At 46.7% G+C, this 24,064-nt stretch overlaps 1 protein-coding gene across 1 annotated transcript in view; it reads right to left on the minus strand.

Moving 5' to 3' along the window:
• Positions 1–3,538: 3,538 nt before the first annotated feature.
• The window catches only part of LOC139399393 (ferroxidase HEPHL1-like), a gene marked incomplete at both ends in the record, with an annotated part of 34,299 nt that continues 13,773 nt past the window's right edge, over positions 3,539–24,064 (minus strand). Inside the window, 8 exons of the mRNA XM_071144796.1 lie at positions 3,539–3,751; positions 4,256–4,400; positions 13,312–13,517; positions 13,609–13,740; positions 13,989–14,128; positions 15,424–15,598; positions 16,665–16,919; positions 23,605–23,778. Of these exons, the coding sequence (XP_071000897.1) occupies positions 3,539–3,751; positions 4,256–4,400; positions 13,312–13,517; positions 13,609–13,740; positions 13,989–14,128; positions 15,424–15,598; positions 16,665–16,919; positions 23,605–23,778 (1,440 nt within the window). The remainder of the gene's footprint in view (positions 3,752–4,255; positions 4,401–13,311; positions 13,518–13,608; positions 13,741–13,988; positions 14,129–15,423; positions 15,599–16,664; positions 16,920–23,604; positions 23,779–24,064) is intronic.

The following is a 24,064-nucleotide window of genomic DNA, read 5'->3' on the forward strand; positions in this document are numbered from 1 at the left end:
TAGTGCTGTTAAGAAGGTAGAAACTAGGGCCTGTCTTGATGATAGTGCTGTTAAGAAGGTAGAAACTAGGGCCTGTCTTGATGATAGTGCTGTTAAGAAGGTAGAAACTAGGACCTGCCTTGTTGATAGTGCTGTTAAGAAGGTAGAAACTAGGACCTGCCTTGTTGATAGTGCTGTTAAGAAGGTAGAAACTAGGACCTGCCTTGTTGATAGTGCTGTTAAGAAGGTAGAAACTAGGACCTGCTTTGTTGATAGTGCTGTTAAGAAGGTAGAAACTAGGACCTGCCTTGTTGATAGTGTTGCTAAGAAGGTAGAAACTAGGACCTGCCTTGTTGATAGTGCTGTTAAGAAGGTAGAAACTAGGACCTGCTTTGTTGATAGTGCTGTTAAGAAGGTAGAAACTAGGACCTGCCTTGTTGATAGTGCTGTTAAGAAGGTAGAAACTAGGACCTGCTTTGTTGATAGTGCTGTTAAGAAGGTAGAAACTAGGACCTGCCTTGTTGATAGTGTTGCTAAGAAGGTAGAAACTAGGACCTGCCTTGTTGATAGTGCTGTTAAGAAGGTAGAAACTAGGACCTGCTTTGTTGATAGTGCTGTTAAGAAGGTAGAAACTAGGACCTGCCTTGTTGATAGTGCTGTTAAGAAGGTAGAAACTAGGACCTGCCTTGTTGATAGTGCTGTTAAGAAGGTAGAAACTAGGACCTGCTTTGTTGATAGTACTGTTAAGAAGGTAGAAACTAGGACCTGCTTTTTTGATAGTGCTGTTAAGAAGGTAGAAACTAGGACCTGCCTTGTTGATAGTGCTGTTAAGAAGGTAGAAACTAGGACCTGCCTTGTTGATAGTGCTGTTAAGAAGGTAGAAACTAGGACCTGCCTTGTTGATAGTGTTGCTAAGAAGGTAGAAACTAGGACCTGCCTTGTTGATAGTGCTGTTAAGAAGGTAGAAACTAGGACCTGCTTTGTTGATAGTGCTGTTAAGAAGGTAGAAACTAGGACCTGCTTTGTTGATAGTGCTGTTAAGAAGGTAGAAACTAGGACCTGCCTTGTTGATAGTGTTGCTAAGAAGGTAGAAACTAGGACCTGCCTTGTTGATAGTGCTGTTAAGAAGGTAGAAACTAGGACCTGCTTTGTTGATAGTGCTGTTAAGAAGGTAGAAACTAGGACCTGCCTTGTTGATAGTGCTGTTAAGAAGGTAGAAACTAGGACCTGCCTTGTTGATAGTGCTGTTAAGAAGGTAGAAACTAGGACCTGCTTTGTTGATAGTACTGTTAAGAAGGTAGAAACTAGGACCTGCTTTTTTGATAGTGCTGTTAAGAAGGTAGAAACTAGGACCTGCCTTGTTGATAGTGCTGTTAAGAAGGTAGAAACTAGGACCTGCCTTGTTGATAGTGCTGTTAAGAAGGTAGAAACTAGGGCCTGTCTTGATGATAGTGCTGTTAAGAAGGTAGAAACTAGGGCCTGTCTTGATGATAGTGCTGTTAAGAAGGTAGAAACTAGGACCTGCCTTGTTGATAGTGCTGTTAAGAAGGTAGAAACTAGGACCTGCCTTGTTGATAGTGCTGTTAAGAAGGTAGAAACTAGGACCTGCCTTGTTGATAGTGCTGTTAAGAAGGTAGAAACTAGGACCTGCTTTGTTGATAGTGCTGTTAAGAAGGTAGAAACTAGGACCTGCTTTGTTGATAGTGTTGCTAAGAAGGTAGAAACTAGGACCTGCCTTGTTGATAGTGCTGTTAAGAAGGTAGAAACTAGGACCTGCTTTGTTGATAGTGCTGTTAAGAAGGTAGAAACTAGGACCTGCCTTGTTGATAGTGCTGTTAAGAAGGTAGAAACTAGGACCTGCTTTGTTGATAGTGCTGTTAAGAAGGTAGAAACTAGGACCTGCCTTGTTGATAGTGTTGCTAAGAAGGTAGAAACTAGGACCTGCCTTGTTGATAGTGCTGTTAAGAAGGTAGAAACTAGGACCTGCTTTGTTGATAGTGCTGTTAAGAAGGTAGAAACTAGGACCTGCCTTGTTGATAGTGCTGTTAAGAAGGTAGAAACTAGGACCTGCCTTGTTGATAGTGCTGTTAAGAAAGTAGAAACTAGGACCTGCTTTGTTGATAGTACTGTTAAGAAGGTAGAAACTAGGACCTGCTTTTTTGATAGTGCTGTTAAGAAGGTAGAAACTAGGACCTGCCTTGTTGATAGTGCTGTTAAGAAGGTAGAAACTAGGACCTGCCTTGTTGATAGTGCTGTTAAGAAGGTAGAAACTAGGGCCTGTCTTGTTGATAGTGCTGTTAAGAAGGTAGAAACTAGGGCCTGTCTTGATGATAGTGCTGTTAAGAAGGTAGAAACTAGGGCCTGTCTTGATGATAGTGCTGTTAAGAAGGTAGAAACTAGGGCCTGTCTTGTTGATAGTGCTGTTAAGAAGGTAGAAACTAGGACCTGTCTTGTTGATAGTGCTGTTAAGAAGGTAGAAACTAGGACCTGTCTTGTTGATAGTGCTGTTAAGAAGGTAGAGCAGTGCCTTATTTTTTTTAACCTTTATTAAACTAGGTAAGTCAGTTAGTAAAGATGGAAGATTTGTGTTGTGCTTGTTGAATGTCCTTCCCTATAAGCATGCTGAAAATCTGTCAATTTGTTCACTGTAAAATAGCATTGTATCTGGTCAATCACCATTTTTTCCAGAAGATTACTAAGGGTTGGTGTTAAGGAAATTTTTATCAATGATGACTAATTATGTATACATTTCAATCAGGACTGACTAGTCCAAATGCTATTATGTACTGTACATAATACATTTTCTCTCTTGCTCCCATTCCCAATTGTATATAAAATAGTCAGGAGTTTAGTAACAATGACGGTCTGTTCCTTTGTACAAATGAATGAACTATCTCCAGACTGTCTAGAATGCTGATTTACAGTGACTGACTTTGGCTTCAGGCGAGGAGGGAAGGCTCGAGAACTATAGGGCCTCTCTACTGGTGTCATGAAGAGATAGAACATTTAGAAAACGCTGAAGTCATTTTCAGTTTATAACCTGGGGAAAAATTGGTATGTAACCAGTACTCTCTTGAATTAAACGCTGTTACCTGACTTTTAAGACCAGGGCTCTGTCCATTCTTATAAATTAAGGGTCTTACAAACCCTTCGAATGCATTGACAGAGTATTAAATTCTGATTGGGAAATAATACAGAGGAATTTAGAATTCCTTCGACAGTTGGTAACAGGCTAATTGGTCGGCTATTTGAGCCAGTAAAGGGGTCTTTACTATTCTTGGGTAGCGGAGGGACTTTAGCTTCCCTCCAGGAAGTACTCATACAGGAGCAACAATATAGTGTCACTTTGGTTTATGTTCAAATCTCCAATTTAGACGTTCCTACTTCCTTTGATCAAGTGTTCTTAAGGTCACAGGAAGTGGGCTGTGAGGTCACGTCAGTGAGGTCATCCATTAAAAATAACAGGAACTCTCTGTCACAGCCAACAAGTCTGGCATGGACACCGCCGTGTGTGTGTGTGTGTGTGTGTGTGTGTGTGTGTGTGTGTGTGTGTACGTACCAGGTGTGTGTGGCAGCATGCTGACTGCAGCGGTGGTGTGGGGGAACAGGCTGAGTGTATCTCTGGTAGTACCGTGTCTCTGGAAGGTGTTCCCCTCCCAGTACACCCCATGGATATCCACCTCCGTACCCAGCCCAAAGGTGTACCAAAAAACCCTGTCCCCGGAACACATATCCAGGCCTGGAAGGTTTCCGTACATGAAGCCATTCACCGCTGAGAGAGAAGGAGGGAGAGATGATATCAACAACAACACCACTGTGCGAGAAGGATAGAATGGGGAGGAGGGGAGAGAGAGGAGTGGAGAGAGATGAAGGGAAGAGAGAGGAGAAGGGAGGAGAGAGGAGAGAGAGGAGAGGAAGGGGGAGAGGAGGAGAGAAGGGAGGAGAGCGGAGGGCAGGGGAAAGAGGAGAGAAAGGAGAGGAGGGGAGAGAGAGGATGGGAGAGGATGGGCGAGAGGAGAAAGGAAGAGGGGAGAGAGGAGGAGGGAAGAGAGGAGCGGGGAGAGAAAGTAGAGGGGAGAGAGGAGAGGAGGGGAGAAAATATCAACAACTACACTCAGAGGAGATATAGAGAGTAGGCAAAAGTTGACTGCAATGATAATAAAATAGTTGAACAGGTGCTAACTAATGGAAAAGACAGTTCTGCACTATAAGGATACAGTTCCTACAACTTGATGGGTAAAGTTTAGGAGCGGACACGCCGGTGTGTGTATCATACCGTGCATATTGTTGCTCTCCTGAAAGTCTTGGTTGTCTGGGTCTGACTGGTCCGATCCATAGGTCTCTATGTTCCTCTGAAGGTACCAGCTTAGGTTCTCATCCATTACAGAGAACAGCAGGAACAACTCCCTGTCCACGTTCCTCTGCACCACACACACACACACACACACACACACACACACACACATATACACACACACACATACACATATACAAACACATATACACACACACACATACACACCTCACACACACACACACACATATATACACACACACACGTAGATATATATGATAAGAGCAATGCTGTGATGTGTGTGGTTGTATGTAGGTCATGTATGTTACCATGTATGTTACAGTTGAAGTCGGAAGTTTCCATACACCTTAGCCAAATACATTTAAACTCAGTTTTTCACAATTCCTGACATTTAATCCTAGTAAAAAAATCCCTGTTTTAGGTCCGTTAGGATCACCACTTTATTTTGAGAATGTGAAATGTCAGAATAATAGTAGAGAGAATTATTTATTTCAGCTTTTATTTCTTTCATCACATTCCTAGTGGGTCAGAAGTTTACATACACTCAATTAGTATTTGGTAGCATTGCCTTTAAATTGTTTAAACTTGGGTTAAACGTTATGGGTAGCCTTCCACAAACTTCCCACAATAAGTTGGGTGAAATTTGGCCCATTCCTCCTGGCAGAGCTGGTGTAACTGAGTCAGGTTTGTAGGCCTCCTTGCTCACACACACTTTTCCAGTTCTGCCCATACATTTTCTATAGGATTGAGGTCAGGGCTTTGTGATGGCCACTCCAATACCTTGACTTTGTTGTCCTTAATTAAGCAATTTTTTCACAACTTTGGAAGAATGCTTGGGGTCATTGTCCATTTGGAAGACACATTTGTGACCAAGCTTTAACTTCCTGACTGATGTCTTGAGATTTTGCTTCAATATATCCACATAATTTTCCTCCTCATGATGCCATCTATTTTGTGAAGTGCACCAGTCCCTCCTGCAGCAAAGCACCCCCACAACATGATGCTGCCACCCCCGTGCTTCACGGTTGGGATGGTGTTCTTCGGTTTGCAAGTCTCCCCCTTTTTCCTCCAAAACATAACGATGGTCATTATGGCCAAACAGTTCTATTTTTGTTTCATCAGACAAAATGACATTTCTCCAAAAAGTGAGATCTTTGTCCCCATGTGCAGTTGCAAACCGTAGTCTGGCTTTTTTATGGCGGTTTTGGAGCAGTGGCTTCTTCCTTACTGAGCGGCCTTTCAGGTTATGTCGATATAGGACTCGCTTTACTGTGGATATAGATACTTTTGTGCCTGTTTCCTCCAGCATCTTCACACTTTTGCTGTTGTTCTGGGATTGATTTGCACTTTTCGCACCAAAGTACGTTAATCTCTAGGAGACAGAAGGCGTCTCCTTCCTGAGCGGTATGACGGCTGCGTGGTCCCAGGGTGTTTATACTTGCGTACTATTGTTTTTACAGATGAACGTGGTACCTCCAGGCATTTGGAAATTGCTCCCAAGGATGAACCAGACTTGTGGAGGTCTACAATAAGGTCATGGCTGTTTTCTTTTGATTTACCCATGATGTCAAGCTAAGAGGCACTGACTTTGAAGGTATGGTAACATTCATGGTAACATTCATGGTAACATGGTAACACACATGGTAACATTCATGGTAACACACATGGTAACATACATGGTAACACACATGGTAACACACATGGTAACACACATGGTAACATACATGGTAACATACATGGTAACACACATGGTAGCACACATGGTAACACACATGGTAACATGTTAACATGGTAACACACATGGTAACATGTTAACATGGTAACACACATGGTAACACACATGGTAACACACATGGTAACAAGTTAACATGGTAACACACATGGTAACATGTTAACACACATGGTAACACACATGGTAACACACATGGTAACAAGTTAACATGGTAACACACATGGTAACATGTTAACACACATGGTAACACACATGGTAACGCACATGGTAACACACATGGTTACATGTTAACACATATGGTAACACACATGGTAACACATATGGTAACACACATGGTAACACACATGGTAACACACATGGTAACATGGTAACACACATGGTAACATACATGGTAACACACATGGTAACACACATGGTAACACACATGGTAACACACATGGTAACATGTTAACATGGTAACACGCATGGTAACACACATGGTAACATGGTAACACACATGGTAACACACATGGTAACATGTTAACATGGTAACACACATGGTAACACACATGGTAACACACATGGTAACACACATGGTAACATGGTAACATGGTAACACACATGGTAACACACATGGTAACATGTTAACATGGTAACACACATGGTAACACACATGGTAACATGGTAACATGGTAACACACATGGTAACACACATGGTAACACACATGGTAACACACATGGTAACATGTTAACATGGTAACACACATGGTAACACACATGGTAACATGTTAACATGGTAACACACATGGTAACACACATGGTAACACACATGGTAACATGTTAACATGGTAACACACATGGTAACACACATGGTAACATGGTAACATGGTAACACACATGGTAACACACATGGTAACACACATGGTAACATGTTAACATGGTAACACACATGGTAACACACATGGTAACATGTTAACATGGTAACACACATGGTAACACACATGGTAACATGTTAACATGGTAACACACATGGTAACACACATGGTAACATGTTAACATGGTAACACACATGGTAACATACATGGTAACACACATGGTAACACACATGGTAACATGTTAACATGGTAACACACATGGTAACACACATGGTAACATGGTAACATGGTAACACACATGGTAACACACATGGTAACACACATGGTAACACACATGGTAACACACATGGTAACATGTTAACATGGTAACACACATGGTAACACACATGGTAACATGTTAACATGGTAACACACATGGTAACACACATGGTAACATGTTAACATGGTAACACACATGGTAACACACATGGTAACATGGTAACACACATGGTAACACACATGGTAACACACATGGTAACATGGTAACACACATGGTAACACACATGGTAACACACATGGTAACAAGTTAACATGGTAACACACATGGTAACATACATGGTAACACACATGGTAACACACATGGTAACATGTTAACATGGTAACACACATGGTAACACACATGGTAACATGGTAACACACATGGTAACACACATGGTAACACACATGGTAACACACATGGTAACACACATGGTAACATGTTAACATGGTAACACACATGGTAACACACATGGTAACATGTTAACATGGTAACACACATGGTAACACACATGGTAACATGTTAACATGGTAACACACATGGTAACACACATGGTAACATGGTAACACACATGGTAACACACATGGTAACACACATGGTAACATGGTAACACACATGGTAACACACATGGTAACACACATGGTAACAAGTTAACATGGTAACACACATGGTAACATACATGGTAACACACATGGTAACACACATGGTAACATGTTAACATGGTAACACACATGGTAACACACATGGTAACATGGTAACATGGTAACACACATGGTAACACACATGGTAACACACATGGTAACACACATGGTAACATGTTAACATGGTAACACACATGGTAACACACATGGTAACATGTTAACATGGTAACACACATGGTAACACACATGGTAACATGTTAACATGGTAACACACATGGTAACACACATGGTAACATGGTAACACACATGGTAACACACATGGTAACACACATGGTAACACACATGGTAACACACATGGTAACATGGTAACACACATGGTAACACACATGGTAACATGGTAACATGGTAACACACATGGTAACACACATGGTAACACACATGGTAACACACATGGTAACATGGTAACATGGTAACACACATGGTAACACACATGGTAACACACATGGTAACACACAGTGACTAGGTATTTACAGAGTTATTAGCTGGTACTTCTTGTACCTTCTTACTTACTTGTACTTACCTAGACAGCGTCGACCACCAAGCCATAAGAATCAAATCAAATCAAATCAAATCAAATTTTATTTGTCACATACACATGGTTAGCAGATGTTAATGCGAGTGTAGCGAAATGCTTGTGCTTCTAGTTCCGACAATGCAGTAATAACAAGTAATCTAACTAACAATTCCAAAACTACTGTCTTGTACACAGTGTAAGGGGATAAAGAATATGTACATAAGGATATATGAATGAGTGATGGTACAGAGCAGCATAGGCAAGATACAGTAGATGGTATCGAGTACAGTATGTACAAATGAGATGAGTATGTAAACAAAGTGGCATAGTTTAAAGTGGCTAGTGATACATGTATTACATAAGGATACAGTCGATGATATAGAGTACAGTATATACGTATGCATATGAGATGAATAATGTAGGGTAAGTAACATTATATAAGGTAGCATTGTTTAAAGTGGCTAGTGATATATTTACATCATTTCCCATCAATTCCCATTATTAAAGTGGCTGGAGTTGAGTCAGTGTCAGTGTGTTGGCAGCAGCCACTCAGTGTTAGTGGTGGCTGTTTAACAGTCTGATGGCCTTGAGATAGAAGCTGTTTTTCAGTCTCTCGGTCCCAGCTTTGATGCAGCTGTACTGACCTCGCCTTCTGGATGATAGCGGGGTGAACAGGCAGTGGCTCGGGTGGTTGATGTCCTTGATGATCTTTATGGCCTTCCTGTGACATCGGGTGGTGTAGGTGTCCTGGAGGGCAGGTAGTTTGCCCCCGGTGATGCGTTGTGCAGACCTCACTACCCTCTGGAGAGCCTTACGGTTGAGGGCGGTGCAGTTGCCATAGCAGGCGGTGATACAGCCCGCCAGGATGCTCTCGATTGTGCATCTGTAGAAGTTTGTGAGTGCTTTTGGTGACAAGCCGAATTTCTTCAGCCTCCTGAGGTTGAAGAGGCGCTGCTGCGCCTTCTTCACGATGCTGTCTGTGTGAGTGGACCAATTCAGTTTGTCTGTGATGTGTACGCCGAGGAACTTAAAACTTGCTACCCTCTCCACTACTGTTCCATCGATGTGGATAGGGGGGTGTTCCCTCTGCTGTTTCCTGAAGTCCACAATCATCTCCTTAGTTTTGTTGACGTTGAGTGTGAGGTTATTTTCCTGACACCACACTCCGAGGGCCCTCACCTCCTCCCTGTAGGCCGTCTCGTCGTTGTTGGTAATCAAGCCTACCACTGTTGTGTCGTCCGCAAACTTGATGATTGAGTTGGAGGCGTGCGTGGCCACGCAGTCGTGGGTGAACAGGGAGTACAGGAGAGGGCTCAGAACGCACCCTTGTGGGGCCCCAGTGTTGAGGATCAGCGGGGAGGAGATGTTGTTGCCTACCCTCACCACCTGGGGGCGGCCCGTCAGGAAGTCCAGTACCCAGTTGCACAGGGCGAGGTCGAGACCCAGGGTCTCGAGCTTGATGACGAGCTTGGAGGGTACTATGGTGTTGAATGCCGAGCTGTAGTCGATGAACAGCATTCTCACATAGGTATTCCTCTTGTCCAGATGGGTTAGGGCAGTGTGCAGTGTGGTTGAGATTGCATCATCTGTGGACCTATTTGGGCGGTAAGCAAATTGGAGTGGGTCTAGGGTGTCAGGTAGGGTGGAGGTGATATGGTCCTTGACTAGTCTCTCAAAGCACTTCATGATGACGGATGTGAGTGCTACAGGGCGGTAGTCGTTTAGCTCAGTTACCTTAGCTTTCTTGGGAACAGGAACAATGGTGGCCCTCTTGAAGCATGTGGTAACAGCAGACTGGTATAGGGATTGATTGAATATGTCCGTAAACACACCGGCCAGCTGGTCTGCGCATGCTCTGAGGGCGCGGCTGGGGATGCCGTCTGGGCCTGCAGCCTTGCGAGGGTTAACACGTTTAAATGTCTTACTCACCTCGGCTGCAGTGAAGGAGAGACCGCATGTTTTCGTTGCAGGCCGTGTCAGTGGCACTGTATTGTCCTCAAAGCGGGCAAAAAAGTTATTTAGTCTGCCTGGGAGCAAGACATCCTGGTCCGTGACTGGGCTGGATTTCTTCCCGTAGTCCGTGATTGACTGTAGACCCTGCCACATGCCTCTTGTGTCTGAGCCGTTGAATTGAGATTCTACTTTGTCTCTGTACTGGCGCTTAGCTTGTTTGATAGCCTTGCGGAGGGAATAGCTGCACTGTTTGTATTCGGTCATGTTACCAGACACCTTGCCCTGATTAAAAGCAGTGGTTCGCGCTTTCAGTTTCACACGAATGCTGCCATCAATCCACGGTTTCTGGTTAGGGAATGTTTTAATCATTGCTATGGGAACGACATCTTCAACGCACGTTCTAATGAACTCGCACACCGAATCAGCGTATTCGTCAATGTTGTTATCTGACGCAATACGAAACATCTCCCAGTCCACGTGATGGAAGCAGTCTTGGAGTGTGGAGTCAGCTTGGTCGGACCAGCGTTGGACAGACCTCAGCGTGGGAGCCTCTTGTTTTAGTTTCTGTCTGTAGGCAGGGATCAACAAAATGGAGTCGTGGTCAGCTTTTCCGAAAGGGGGGCGGGGCAGGGCCTTATATGCGTCGCGGAAGTTAGAGTAACAATGATCCAAGGTCTTTCCACCCCTGGTTGCGCAATCGATATGCTGATAAAATTTAGGGAGTCTTGTTTTCAGATTAGCCTTGTTAAAATCACCAGCTATAATGAATGCAGCCTCCGGATAAATCGTTTCGAGTTTGCAGAGAGTTAAATAAAGTTTGTTCAGAGCCATCGATGTGTCTGCTTGGGGGGGATATATACGGCTGTGATTATAATCGAAGAGAATTCTCTTGGTAGATAATGCGGTCTACATTTGATTGTGAGGAATTCTAAATCAGGTGAACAGAAGGATTTGAGTTCCTGTATGTTTCTTTCATCACACCATGTCACGTTGGCCATGAGGCATACGCCCCCGCCCCTCTTCTTACCAGAAAGATGTTTGTTTCTGTCAGCGCGATGCGTGGAGAAACCCGTTGGCTGCACCGCTTCGGATAGAGTCTCTCCAGTGAGCCATGTTTCAGTGAAGCAAAGGACGTTACAGTCTCTGATGTCCCTCTGGAATGCTACCCTTGCTCGGATTTCATCAACCTTGTTGTCAAGAGACTGGACATTGGCAAGAAGAATGCTAGGGAGTGGTGCACGGTGTGCCCGTCTCCGGAGTCTGACCAGAAGACCGCCTAGTTTCCCTCTCTTTCGGAGTCGTTTTTTTGGGTCGCTGCATAGGATCCACTCCGTTGTCCTGTTTGTAAGGCAGAACACAGGATCCGCGTCGCGAAAAACATATTCTTGGTCGTACTGATGGTGAGTTGACGCTGATCTTATATTCAGTAGTTCTTCTCGACTGTATGTAATGAAACCTAAGATGACCTGGGGTACTAATGTAAGAAATAACACGTAAAAAAACAAAAAACTGCATAGTTTCCTAGGAACGCGAAGCGAGGCGGCCATCTCTGTCGGCGCCGGAAGTAGGATCAGGACTGCTGAACAATTAATCAAAATGACCACCAGGACATTTTGTGACTGTGTATTTACTAATGAAGTATGTAGTACTTTCGTGCTTTGTTACTAGTATGTACATTTAAGCAGTGGTTGGAACCAAAAATCATTTTCTAATCGTTTCGTTCTGAACAAAACCATTTTATTTTTTTTCTGTTGAACTGACCTGCAAAATAAAGTTCTGAACCAGTTCAAACCCCAAAAAGTACTGGTTTATATAGTTCCTTTCTGTTCCTTCTCAACCCAGTCACAGTGGGAACAACGTCCTCTATCCACTTCCTGATGAACCCAGTCACAGTGGGAACAACGTCCTCTATCCACTTCCTGATGAACCCAGTCACAGTGGGAACAACGTCCTCTATCCACTTCCTGATGAACCCAGTCACATTGGGAACGTCCTCTATCCACTTCCTGATGAACCCAGTCACAGTGGGAACAACGTCCTCTATCCACTTCCTGATGAACCCAGTCACAGTGGGAATTACGTCCTCTATCCATTTCCTGATGAACCCAGTCACAGTGGGAACAACGTCCTCTATCCATTTCCTGATGAACCCAGTCACAGTGGGAACAACGTCCTCTATCCACTTCCTGATGAACCCAGTCACAGTGGGAACAACGTCCTCTATCCACTTCCTGATGAACCCAGTCACAGTGGGAACAACGTCCTCTATCCACTTCCTGATGAACCCAGTCACAGTGGGAACAACGTCCTCTATCCACTTCCTGATGAACCTAGTCACAGTGGGAACAACGTCCTCTATCCACTTCCTGATGAACCCAGTCACAGTGGGAACAACGTCCTCTATCCACTTCCTGATGAACCCAGTCACAGTGGGAACAACGTCCTCTATCCACTTCCTGATGAACCCAGTCACAGTGGGAACAACGTCCTCTATCCACTTCCTGATGAACCCAGTCACATTGGGAACGTCCTCTATCCACTTCCTGATGAACCCAGTCACAGTGGGAACAACGTCCTCTATCCACTTCCTGATGAACCCAGTCACAGTGGGAATTACGTCCTCTATCCATTTCCTGATGAACCCAGTCACAGTGGGAACAACGTCCTCTATCCATTTCCTGATGAACCCAGTCACAGTGGGAACAACGTCCTCTATCCACTTCCTGATGAACCCAGTCACATTGGGAACCTGGGATGGATGGGGCTGTCCTCAGGTAGCAACGTTTTGGACCTGGGATGGATGGGGCTGTCCTGGGGTAGCAACGTTTTGGACCTGGGATGGATGGGGCTGTCCTCGGGTAGTCCAAACAAAGGATCCAGGCCCAGGAGGTCAAATTTCTGGTGAGTAACCGCCGATCTAATTTCCCCAATCTAATTTGTGTGTGTGTATGTGTGGACTATCTTGTACCTGCTTGCCGTGGTCCCCCAGTGCTCCAGGCCTACAGACCAGTAGTGGTCCGGAGAGGCCAGCGTTGGTGTCCTCTACAGGGGATGAGCCAGAGTAGTACAGGTAGGACAAACAGGGAGGGTCAGAGAGGGAGGGACCATCCAACACCTGCCAGGTATAGGTGAACCTGGAGCCTGGAGACACAGCTGAGCCTGGCTTCTCTACACCTGGGAAAACATTAGATAACACAGCCAGTCAGAAGAACGAGGTATCAAAACTGATGTACGCCTTGCACCAGTGAGCGTGTGTGTCTCGCACCGTCTTGGTAACTGGTTCCCTGGTATTGTTTGTCGAAGTGGAGGCCGTGAGGCTGGATACTGTAGTTCCTGTCTGCCTTGTTCAGAAACACCACCTGTAGGATGTCCCCTACCTCAGCCCTCAGCACCGGGCCTAAAGAGAGAGAGAGGGATGAGAGAGAGAAAGACAGAGAGATCATGTGTGCCATTTAGCAGACACTTTTATCAAAAGCAGTTAACAGTCGTGCGTGCATACATTTTAAGTATGGGTGGTCTCGGGAATCAAACCCACTACCCTGGTTTTATAAGCTCCATGCTCAACCAACTGAGCTACAAAGGGCCCCAATGAGATGAGAGAGCGGCATAGAGAAACAGAGAGAGGGAGTGACGGCAGGCTCTTACCCAGTATTCCCAGGTGTTGTGTTTCAGGGGTGAGAGGTTGTCTGGTAGTGAAGGTGTCGTCTGTGTAGCCCCGATACACCACCTTCATATAGCGGCCGCCTATCCTGCCATCACCACTACCGAAGAACACCTCAGAGGGACTGCGAGGAGGAGGGGGAGGAGGAGGAGGAGGAGGAGGAGGAGGAGGAGGAGGAAGAAGAGGAGGAGGAGGAGGAGGAGGAGGAGGGGGAGGGGGAGGAGGAGGAGGAGGAGGAGGGGGAGGAGGAGGAGGAGGAGGAGGGGGAGGAGGGGGAGGAGGAGGAGGAGGAGGGGGAGGAGGAGGAGGAGGGGGAGGAGGAGGAGGAGGGGGAGGAGGAAGAAGAGGGATGAGACAGAGAGGAGAGGGGGATGACAGAGTGATTTCTCCAGCTTTGCTAATTCATGATGATGTAATTTCTCGGTAGAGTTATACTGAGTAGAATAAACAGTAGAGCTGGAGACTGGACCTGTTCAGAGTGGAATAAACAGCAGAGCTGGAGACCAGACCTGTTCAGAGTGGTGGAGTGCTGAGTACACACACACACACACACACACACACACACACACACACACACACACACACACACACACACACACACACACACACACACACACACACACCAGTGGAGGCAGCTGAGGAGAGGACGGCTCATTATAATGGCTGGAACGGAGACAACGGATGGCTTCCATGTGGTTGATACCATTCCATTGACTCCATTCCAGCCATCACTAACAACCGTCCTCCCCTCAGCAGCCTCCACTGACAGGCACGTACACTGTACAGAGGTTGGTGTGTGTGTTACCTGTCGGACAGTGTGAGGGAGAGGTTGGTGTGTGTGTGTTACCTTTCGGGCAGTGTGAGGGAGAGGTTGGTGTGTGTGTGTGTGTTACCTGTCGGACAGTGTGAGGGAGAGGTTGGTGTGTGTGTGTGTTACCTGTCGGGCAGTGTGAGGGAGAGGTTGGTGTGTGTGTGTGTTACCTGTCAGACAGTGTGAGGGAAAGGTTGGTGTGTGTGTGTGTTACCTGTCGGGCAGTGTGAGGGAGAGGTTGGTGTGTGTGTGTGTTACCTGTCAGACAGTGTGAGGGAAAGGTTGGTGTGTGTGTGTGTGTTACCTGTCGGGCAGTGTGAGGGAGAGGTTGGTGTGTGTGTGTGTGTTACCTGTCAGACAGTGTAAGGGAAAGGTTGGTGTGTGTTACCTGTCAGGCAGTGTGAGGGAGAGGTTGGTGTGTGTGTGTGTTACCTGTCGGGCAGTGTGAGGGAGAGGTTGGTGTGTGTGTGTGTTACCTGTCGGGCAGTGTGAGGGAGAGGTTGGTGTGTGTGTGTGTGTGTGTGTTACCTGTCAGACAGTGTGAGGGAGAGGTTGGTGTGTGTGTTACCTGCTGGGCAGTGTGAGGGAGAGGTTGGTGTGTGTGTTACCTGCCGGGCAGTGTGAGGGAGAGGTTGGTGTGTGTATCCATCCCGGTAGGAGCATAGTCCCAGGTAACGGTCTCTGCTGCCAGGTAGTACTTCCTGACTGGGCCAGCAGGGGGGGGTGCTGAGGGGCTGACATCATCATCACAGGATACCACCTCATACAGAGCCTGCATACCGGCTGATACACACACACACACAAACACACACACACACACACACGCACAAACACACACACACACACACAGGACAGAGTGAGAGCAGGCCAGAGTTATACAGGCTGTAATTAAGAACCACATAGTGAACTGAATTACCCCTGAAGGAAAGCTTACTGGTTGGAACTACTGTCATATCTAACGAGGTCTAGTGTGGCCAGATACTGGTTGGAACTACTGTCATATCTAACGAGGTCTAGTGTGGCCAGATACTGGTTGGAACCTACTGTCATATCTAACGAGGTCTAGTGTAGCCAGATACTGGTTGGAACTACTGTCATATCTAACGAGGTCTAGTGTGGCCAGATACTGGTTGGAACTACTGTCATATCTAACGAGGTCTAGTGTGGCCAGATACTGGTTGGAACCTACTGTCATATCTAACGAGGTCTAGTGTGGCCAGATACTGGTTGGAACTTACTGTCATATCTAACGTGGTCTAGTGTGGCCAGATACTGGTTGGAACCTACTGTCATATCTAACGAGGTCTAGTGTGGCCAGATACTGGTTGGAACCTACTGTCATATCTAACTAGGTCTAGTGTGGCCAGATACTGGTTGGAACTACTGTCATATCTAATGAGGTCTAGTGTGGCCAGATACTGGTTGGAACTACTGTCATATCTAACGAGGTCTAGTGTGGCCAGATACTGGTTGGAACCTACTGTCATATCTAACGAGGTCTAGTGTGGCCAGATACTGGTTGGAACTACTGTCATTTCTAATGAGGTCTAGTGTGGCCAGATACTGGTTGGAACTACTGTCATATCTAACGAGGTCTAGTGTGGCCAGATACTGGTTGGAACTACTGTCATATCTAACGTGGTCTAGTGTGGCCAGATACTGGTTGTGCAGGTTTTTTGCTCCATTCCTGCTTTAACACACCTTATTCTGCTACGCTAGTCAGAAATCTGGCCCAACGAGTCCATGTCTACCTCTGAGGTTGTCAGGCAGATCAGATTACAATCAACAATATTTGCTTAGTGGTCAATGATAGGTTAGTGGTTGGTATGTTTGGGGTCAGATGACTTACCCTGTAGATGGTCGTTGACCTGACAGCTCAGCAGCCATTTCCCAGTCGCCAAGGGAACCATCGCCGCGGTGACGAAGGTTGCCGGGAACAGGCTGAGTGTGTCGGCACGGTGACCGCGGTCCAATAGGGTGTTGCCCTGGAAGTATGCGGAGTGTATGTCCACCTCGTTGCCCATCCCAAACAGGTGCCATGCCACCTTGCGCCCCTGGCACAGCTCCATGTCAAGCAGGTTGCCATACATATACCCATTTATGGCTGAGGAGAGGAAGAGGATAGGATGAGGAGAGGAGGATGAGGAGAGGAGGAGAGGATGAGGAGGATGAGGAGAGGAGGAAGAGATTAGAGGAGGAGAGGATGAGGAGAGGATGATGAGGAGAGGAGAATGAGGAGAGGAGGAAGAGTAGAGGAGGAGAGAATGAGGAGAGGATGATGAGGAGAGGGGGAGAGGAGGATGAGGAGAGGAGGAAGAGATTAGAGGAGGAGAGGATGAGGAGAGGATGATGAGGAGAGGAGGAGAGGAGGATGAGGAGAGGAGGAAGAGATTAGAGGAGGAGAGGAGGATGAGGAGGATGAGGAGAGGATGAGGAGAGGAGGATGAGGAGAGGAGGAAGAGATTAGAGGAGGAGAGGAGGATGAGGAGAGGAGGATGAGGAGAGTAGGATGAGAAGAGGATGAGGAGAGGAGTATGAGGAGAGGAGGCAAGGATGAGGAGGAGGAGGAAAGGATGAGGAGAGGAGGATAAGGAGAGGAGGCGAGGATGATGAGGATAGGATGAGGAGAGGAGGATGCGAGGATGAGAAGGAGAGGTTGAGGAGAGGATGAGGAGAGGAGGACGAGAGGAGAAGATGAAGAGAGGATGAGGAGAGGATGAGGAGAATATGAGGATGAGGAGAGGGGAGGATGAGGATAGGAGGAGAGGAGGAGAGGATGTGGAGAGGAGGACGAGAGGAGAAGATGAAGAGAGGATGAGGAGAGGATGAGGAGAGGATGAGGAGAAGATGAGTAGGAGGAGGAGGAGGAGAGGATGAGGAGGGGGGAGGATGAGGATAGGAGGAGAGGAGGAGGAGAGGAAGAGGATGAGGAGAAGATTAGGATGAGGAGATGATGAGGAGAGGAGGAGAAGAGGAAGAGGATGAGGAGAAGATGAGGAGAGGGGAGCAGAGAAGAGATACAGATAGATTTGAGTCCCCCCCTGCCCAGGATACAACAGGTGTAAAACAATACAGTGACATTCTTACCTTGAGACCTCTTTCCCCCCAATGTACAAATAAAAAACACCACAGAACTATGATGAGAGTTAAAGTATATACATACCTTATTCAATGTACTGGAGCGGTTGTATATACCTTATTCAATGTCCAGGGTACTGGAGTGGCTGCACAGTGGCAAGAAAAAGTATGTGAATCCTGTGGAATTACCTGGATTTACCTGGATGAATTACCTGGATTTCTGCATCAATTGGTCATCAAATGTGATCTGATCTTCATCTAAGTCACAACAATAGACAAACACAGTCTGCTTCAACTAATAACACAGAAATGACTGTATTTTTCACAATACATCATTTAAACATTCAGAGTGTAGTTTGGAAAAAGTATGTGAACCCCTAGGCTAATGACTTCTCCAAAAGCTAATTGGTGTCAGGAATCATCTGACCTGGAGTCCAATCAATGAGACGAGATTGGCCCCAGTGATGTACTGGGCTGTACGCACTACCCTCTGTAGTGCCTTGCAGTCGGAGGCCGAGCAGTTGCCATACCAGGCAGTGATGCAACCAGTCAGGATGCTCTCGATGGTGCAGTTGTAGAACCTTTTGAGGATCTGAGGACACATGCAAATCTTTTCAGTCTCCTGAGGGGGAATAGATTTAGTTGTGCCCTCTTCACAACTGTCTTGGTATGTTTGGACCATGTTAGGTTGTTGGTGATGTGGACATCAAGGAACTTGAAGCTCTCAACTTGCTCCACTACAGCTCCGTCGATGAGAATGGGGGCGTCCTCTTTTTCCTGAAGTCCACAATCATCTCCTTTGTCTTGATCACGTTGAAGGAGAGATTGTTGTCCTGGAACCACACAGCCAGGTCTCTGACCTCCTCCCTATCTGTTCGCCAATTGAAGCTCAACAGAAGTTCGGTGACGCAACAGGACAACGGCCCAAAACACAGAAGTAAATCAACAACAGAATGGCTTCAACAGAAGAAAATATGCCTTCTGGAGTGGCCCTGTCAGAGTCCTGACCTCAACCCGATTGAGATGCTGTGGCGTGACCTCGAGAGAGAGAGTGGTTCACACCAGACATCCCAAGAATATTGCTGAACTGAAACAGTTTTTTTAAAGAGGAAAGGTCCAAAATTCCTCCTGACCGTTGTGCAGGTCTGATCCACAACTACAGAAAACGTTTGGTTGAAGTTATTGCTGTCAAAGGAGGGGTCAACCAATTAGTGAAGGTGTTCACATCCTTTTCCCACAATGCACTGTGAATGTTTACACTGCGTGTTCAATGAAAGACATGCAAACTGTATAATTGTGTGTGTGTTATTAGATTAAGAAGACTGCGTTTGTCTATTGTTGTGTCTTAGATGAAGATTAATTCAAATTTTATGAACAATTTATACAGAAATCCAGGCAATTCCAAAGGGTTCACATACTGGTGTTGTCCTGAGGTGGAATGTTTACAGTATTCACGATAACAGCTGAAAACTCTCCTGGGAGGCAGAATGGTCGGCAATGGACCGTCAGCTATTTCAAGACGGGCGAACAATGGATCAAGGCTTCTACTGCACTAGAGTCTGCATCTGTTACTGATAATCCATTTCAGCTGGGCAGGCAGGTTGCCAAACATGTCCCCTTTACAGGCTGCCAGGACAGACGAGACGGGAGGAGACATTCTGTCACAGTATTCAGCCTGCTAGTCAGGGACATTCAGGACATGGGGAGACGGGAGGGGACATTCTGTCACAGTATTCAGCCTGCTAGTCAGGGACATTCAGGACATGGGGGGAGACGGGAGGGGACATTCTGTCACAGTATTCAGCCTGCTAGTCAGGGACATTCAGGACATGGGGAGACGGGAGGGGATATTCTGTCACAGTATTCAGCCTACTAGTCAGGGACATTCAGGACATGGAGAGATGAGAGGAGAGGGGACATTCTGTCACAGTATTCAGCCTGCTAGTCAGGAAAATTCAGGACATGGGGAGACGAGAGGAGAGGGGACATTCTGTCACAGTATTCAGCCTACTAGTCAGGGACATTAAGGACATGGGGAGATGAGAGGAGAGGGGACATTCTGTCACAGTATTCAGCCTGCTAGTCAGGAACATTCAGGACATGGGGAGACGGGAGGGGACATTCTGTCACAGTATTCAGCCTACTAGTCAGGAACATTCAGGACATGGGGAGACGGGAGGGGACATTCTGTCACAGTATTCAGCCTACTAGTCAGGAACATTCAGGACATGGGGAGATGAGAGGAGAGGGGACATTCTGTCACAGTATTCAGCCTGCTAGTTCAGGGACATTCAGGACACGGGGAGACGGGAGGGGACATTCTGTCACAGTATTCAGCCTACTAGTCAGGAACATTCAGGACATGGGGAGACGGGAGGGGACATTCTGTCACAGTATTCAGCCTACTAGTCAGGAACATTCAGGACATGGGGAGACGAGAGGAGAGGGGACATTATGTCACAGTATTCAGCCTGCTAGTTCAGGGACATTCAGGACATGGGGAGAGACGGGAGGGAACATTCTGTTTATAAATGAGATTAGAAGATCTGAGAATGTATCTCCTTGTATTACCAGTCACAAAGTATATCATGTACAAGTCCTGGCAAGAGGACAACAAGAAGATGGAAAGACACAAACAATGGTGTTGCCCATAACTGACACAGTTCCCAGCACTGACAAGGGGCTGTGACAATGTGAACAGACAAAACCCCCAGTCTTGCTGTGTACGTTATGAGTCTGTCATCTAGTAGTGATATCTTCATATCTTTTCCACCATTTCACTTCAACCACTTGATTGTCTTTAATTGAATGTCTTCTTGTTAGAACAGGTTGGCTAATTGTTGGCTTCTCTCACTAATTGCCTGAATCAGACACAGGTGTATAAATGTTTGCTGGAGAAATCCCATTAGGGAGTTGGAGCACCTCTACACCCTCAGTAGACTGAACGGATTAAACCTGCGCACACAGAGCTCTGGCTCTGTGTCTCTGTGTGTGTCTCTCTCTCTCTATCTCTCTATCTCTCTCTCTCTCTCTCTCTCTCTCTCTCTCTATCTCTCTCTCTCTCTCTCTCTCTCTCTCTCTCTCTCTCTCTCTCTATCTCTCTCTCTCTATCTCTCTCTCTCTCTCTCTATCTCTCTCTCTCTCTCTCTCTCTCTCTCTCTCTCTCTCTCTCTCTCTCTCTCTCTCTCTCTGTCTCTGTCTCTGTCTCTCTCTCTCTCTCTCTCTCTCTCTCTCTCTCTCTCTCTCTCTCTCTCTCTCTCTCTCTCTCTCTCTCTCTCTCTCTATCTCTCTCTCTCTCTCTCTCTCTCTCTATCTCTCTCTCTCTCTCTCTCTCTCTCTCTCCCTCTCTCTCTCTCTCTCTCTCTCTCTCTCTCTCTCTCCCTCTCTCTCTCTCTCTCTCTCTCTCTCTCTCTCTCTCTCTCTCTCTCTCTCTCTCTCTCTCTCTCTCTCTCTCTCTCTCCCTCTCTCTCACACAGCTCTGTTAACCTGCACACACAGACACACATCGACGGGGCTGTGGTGGAGCAGGTTGAAAGCTTCAAATTCCTCAGTGTCCACATCACTAAGGATCTATCATGGTCCAAACACACCACCACAGTTGTGAAGAGGGCACGACATCTCCTCTTCCCCCTCAGGAGGCTGGAAATATTTGTCATGGGCCCTCAGATCTTCAAAGTGACAGGCTGCATCACCGCTTGGTTCGGCTGACAGGCTGCATCACCGCTGAACAAGACTGCTGAACAAGACAGCTGAACAAGACAGCTGAATAAGACTGCTGAACAAGACAGCTGAACAAGACTGCTGAACAAGACTGCTGAACAAGACTGCTAAACAAGACTGCTGAACAAGACAGCTGAACAAGACAGCTGAACAAGACAGCTGAACAAGACAGCTGAACAAGACTGACAAACAAGGCTGACTGCTAGACAAGACTGCTAAACAAGGCTGCTAAACAAGGCTGCTAAACAAGACTGACTGCTAAACAAGGCTGACTGGTAAACAAGGCTGACTGCTAAACAAGGCTGCTAAACAAGGCTGACTGCTAAACAAGGCTGACTGCTAAACAAGGCTGACTGCTAAACAAGGCTGCTAAACAAGACTGCTAAACAAGACTGACAAACAAGGCTGACTGCTAGACAAGACTGCTAAACAAGGCTGCTAAACAAGGCTGCTAAACAAGACTGACTGCTAAACAAGACTGACTACTAAACAAGACTGACTACTAAACAAGACTGCTAAACAAGGCTGACTGCTAAACAAGGCTGCTAAACAAGACTGCTAAACAAGACTGCTAAACAAGACTGACTGCTAAACAAGACTGCTAAACAAGACTGCTAAACAAGACTGCTAAAAAAGGCTGACTGCTAAACAAGACTGCTAAACAAGGCTGACTGCTAAACAAGGCTGCTAAACAAGACTGCTAAACAATACCTGTTTTTGTATATATCTATTTATTCAAAATAAATATCTTATTTTGAGAATAAACTGTTCTTCACTTTTAGTAAAAACCTTTTTATGTGAAGGGCATCGGCCAGCCTTTTCACATGGGGGGAGGGAGGATAGGAAGACATGGGGGAGAAATGGGGGATCCTGGGTAGGAAGAGGAAAGGACTTGTGGGAGAGATGGGGGAGGAGGGGTGAAATGGGGGATCCTGGGTAGGAAGAGGAAAGGACTTGTGGGAGAGATGGGGGAGGAGGGGTGAAATGGGGGAGGAGGGGTGAAATGGGGGATCCTGGGTAGGAAGAGGAAAGGACTTGTAGGAGAGATGGGGGAGGAGGGGTGAAATGGGGGAGGAGGGGTGAAATGGGGGATCCTGGGTAGGAAGAGGAAAGGACTTGTGGGAGAGATGGGGGAGGAGGGGTGAAATGGGGGAGGAGGGGTGAAATGGGGGATCCTGGGTAGGAAGAGGAAAGGACTTGTGGGAGAGATGGGGGAGGAGGGGTGAAATGGGGAGGAGGGGTGAAATGGGGGATCCTGGGTAGGAAGAGGAAAGGACTTGTGGGAGAGATGGGGGAGGAGGGTTGAAATGGGGGAGGAGGTGTGAAATGGGGGATCCTGGGTAGGAAGAGGAAAGGACTTGTAGGAGAGATGGGGGAGGAGGGGTGAAATGGGGGAGGAGGGGTGAAATGGGGGATCCTGGGTAGGAAGAGGAAAGGACTTGTGGGAGAGATGGGGGAGGAGGGGTGAAATGGGGGAGGAGGGGTGAAATGGGGGATCCTGGGTAGGAAGAGGAAAGGACTTGTGGGAGAGATGGGGGAGGAGGGGTGAAATGGGGGAGGAGGGGTGAAATGGGGGATCCTGGGTAGGAAGAGGAAAGGACTTGTGGGAGAGATGGGGGAGGAGGGGTGAAATGGGGGAGGAGGTGTGAAATGGGGGATCCTGGGTAGGAAGAGGAAAGGACTTGTAGGAGAGATGGGGGAGGAGGGGTGAAATGGGGGATCCTGGGTAGGAAGAGGAAAGGACTTGTAGGAGAGATGGGGGAGGAGGGGTGAAATGGGGGAGGAGGGGTGAAATGGGGGATCCTGGGTAGGAAGAGGAAAGGACTTGTGGGAGAGATTGGGGAGGAGGGGTGAAATGGGGGAGGAGAGGTGAAATGGGGGATCCTGGGTAGGAAGAGGAAAGGACTTGTGGGAGAGATGGGGGAGGAGAGCGAGAAAGAAAGGGAGGTGTTTTTAGGGTTTGTTCTAGCAGGCAAGACTTGATTACCCACCATGCATCATGTTGGACTCCTGGAAGTCTGGGTCATCAGGGTCGACGGAGGCGGGGTCAGAACAGAAGGTCTGGATGTTGTGTTCGTGGTACCAGCTCATAGACTCATCCACCACGTTGAACATCAGAACAACGTCTCTGTCTACATCTACACGACCCTCGTCTGTCAGGATACCTGGTTAACACAGCACCAGATTTACATCTACACGACCCTCCCAACAACCTCTCTGTCTACATCTACACGACCCTCCCAACAACCTCTCTGTCTACATCTACACGACCCTCCCAACAACCTCTCTGTCTACATCTACACGACCCTCCCAACAACCTCTCTGTCTACATCTACACGACCCTCCCAACAACCTCTCTGTCTACATCTACACGACCCTCCCAACAACCTCTCTGTCTACATCTACACGACCCTCCCAACAACCTCTCTGTCTACATCTACACGACCCTCC

Source organism: Oncorhynchus clarkii, unplaced genomic scaffold (assembly GCF_045791955.1).
Source record: "Oncorhynchus clarkii lewisi isolate Uvic-CL-2024 unplaced genomic scaffold, UVic_Ocla_1.0 unplaced_contig_9103_pilon_pilon, whole genome shotgun sequence".
Taxonomy (NCBI): Eukaryota; Metazoa; Chordata; class Actinopteri; order Salmoniformes; family Salmonidae; genus Oncorhynchus; species Oncorhynchus clarkii.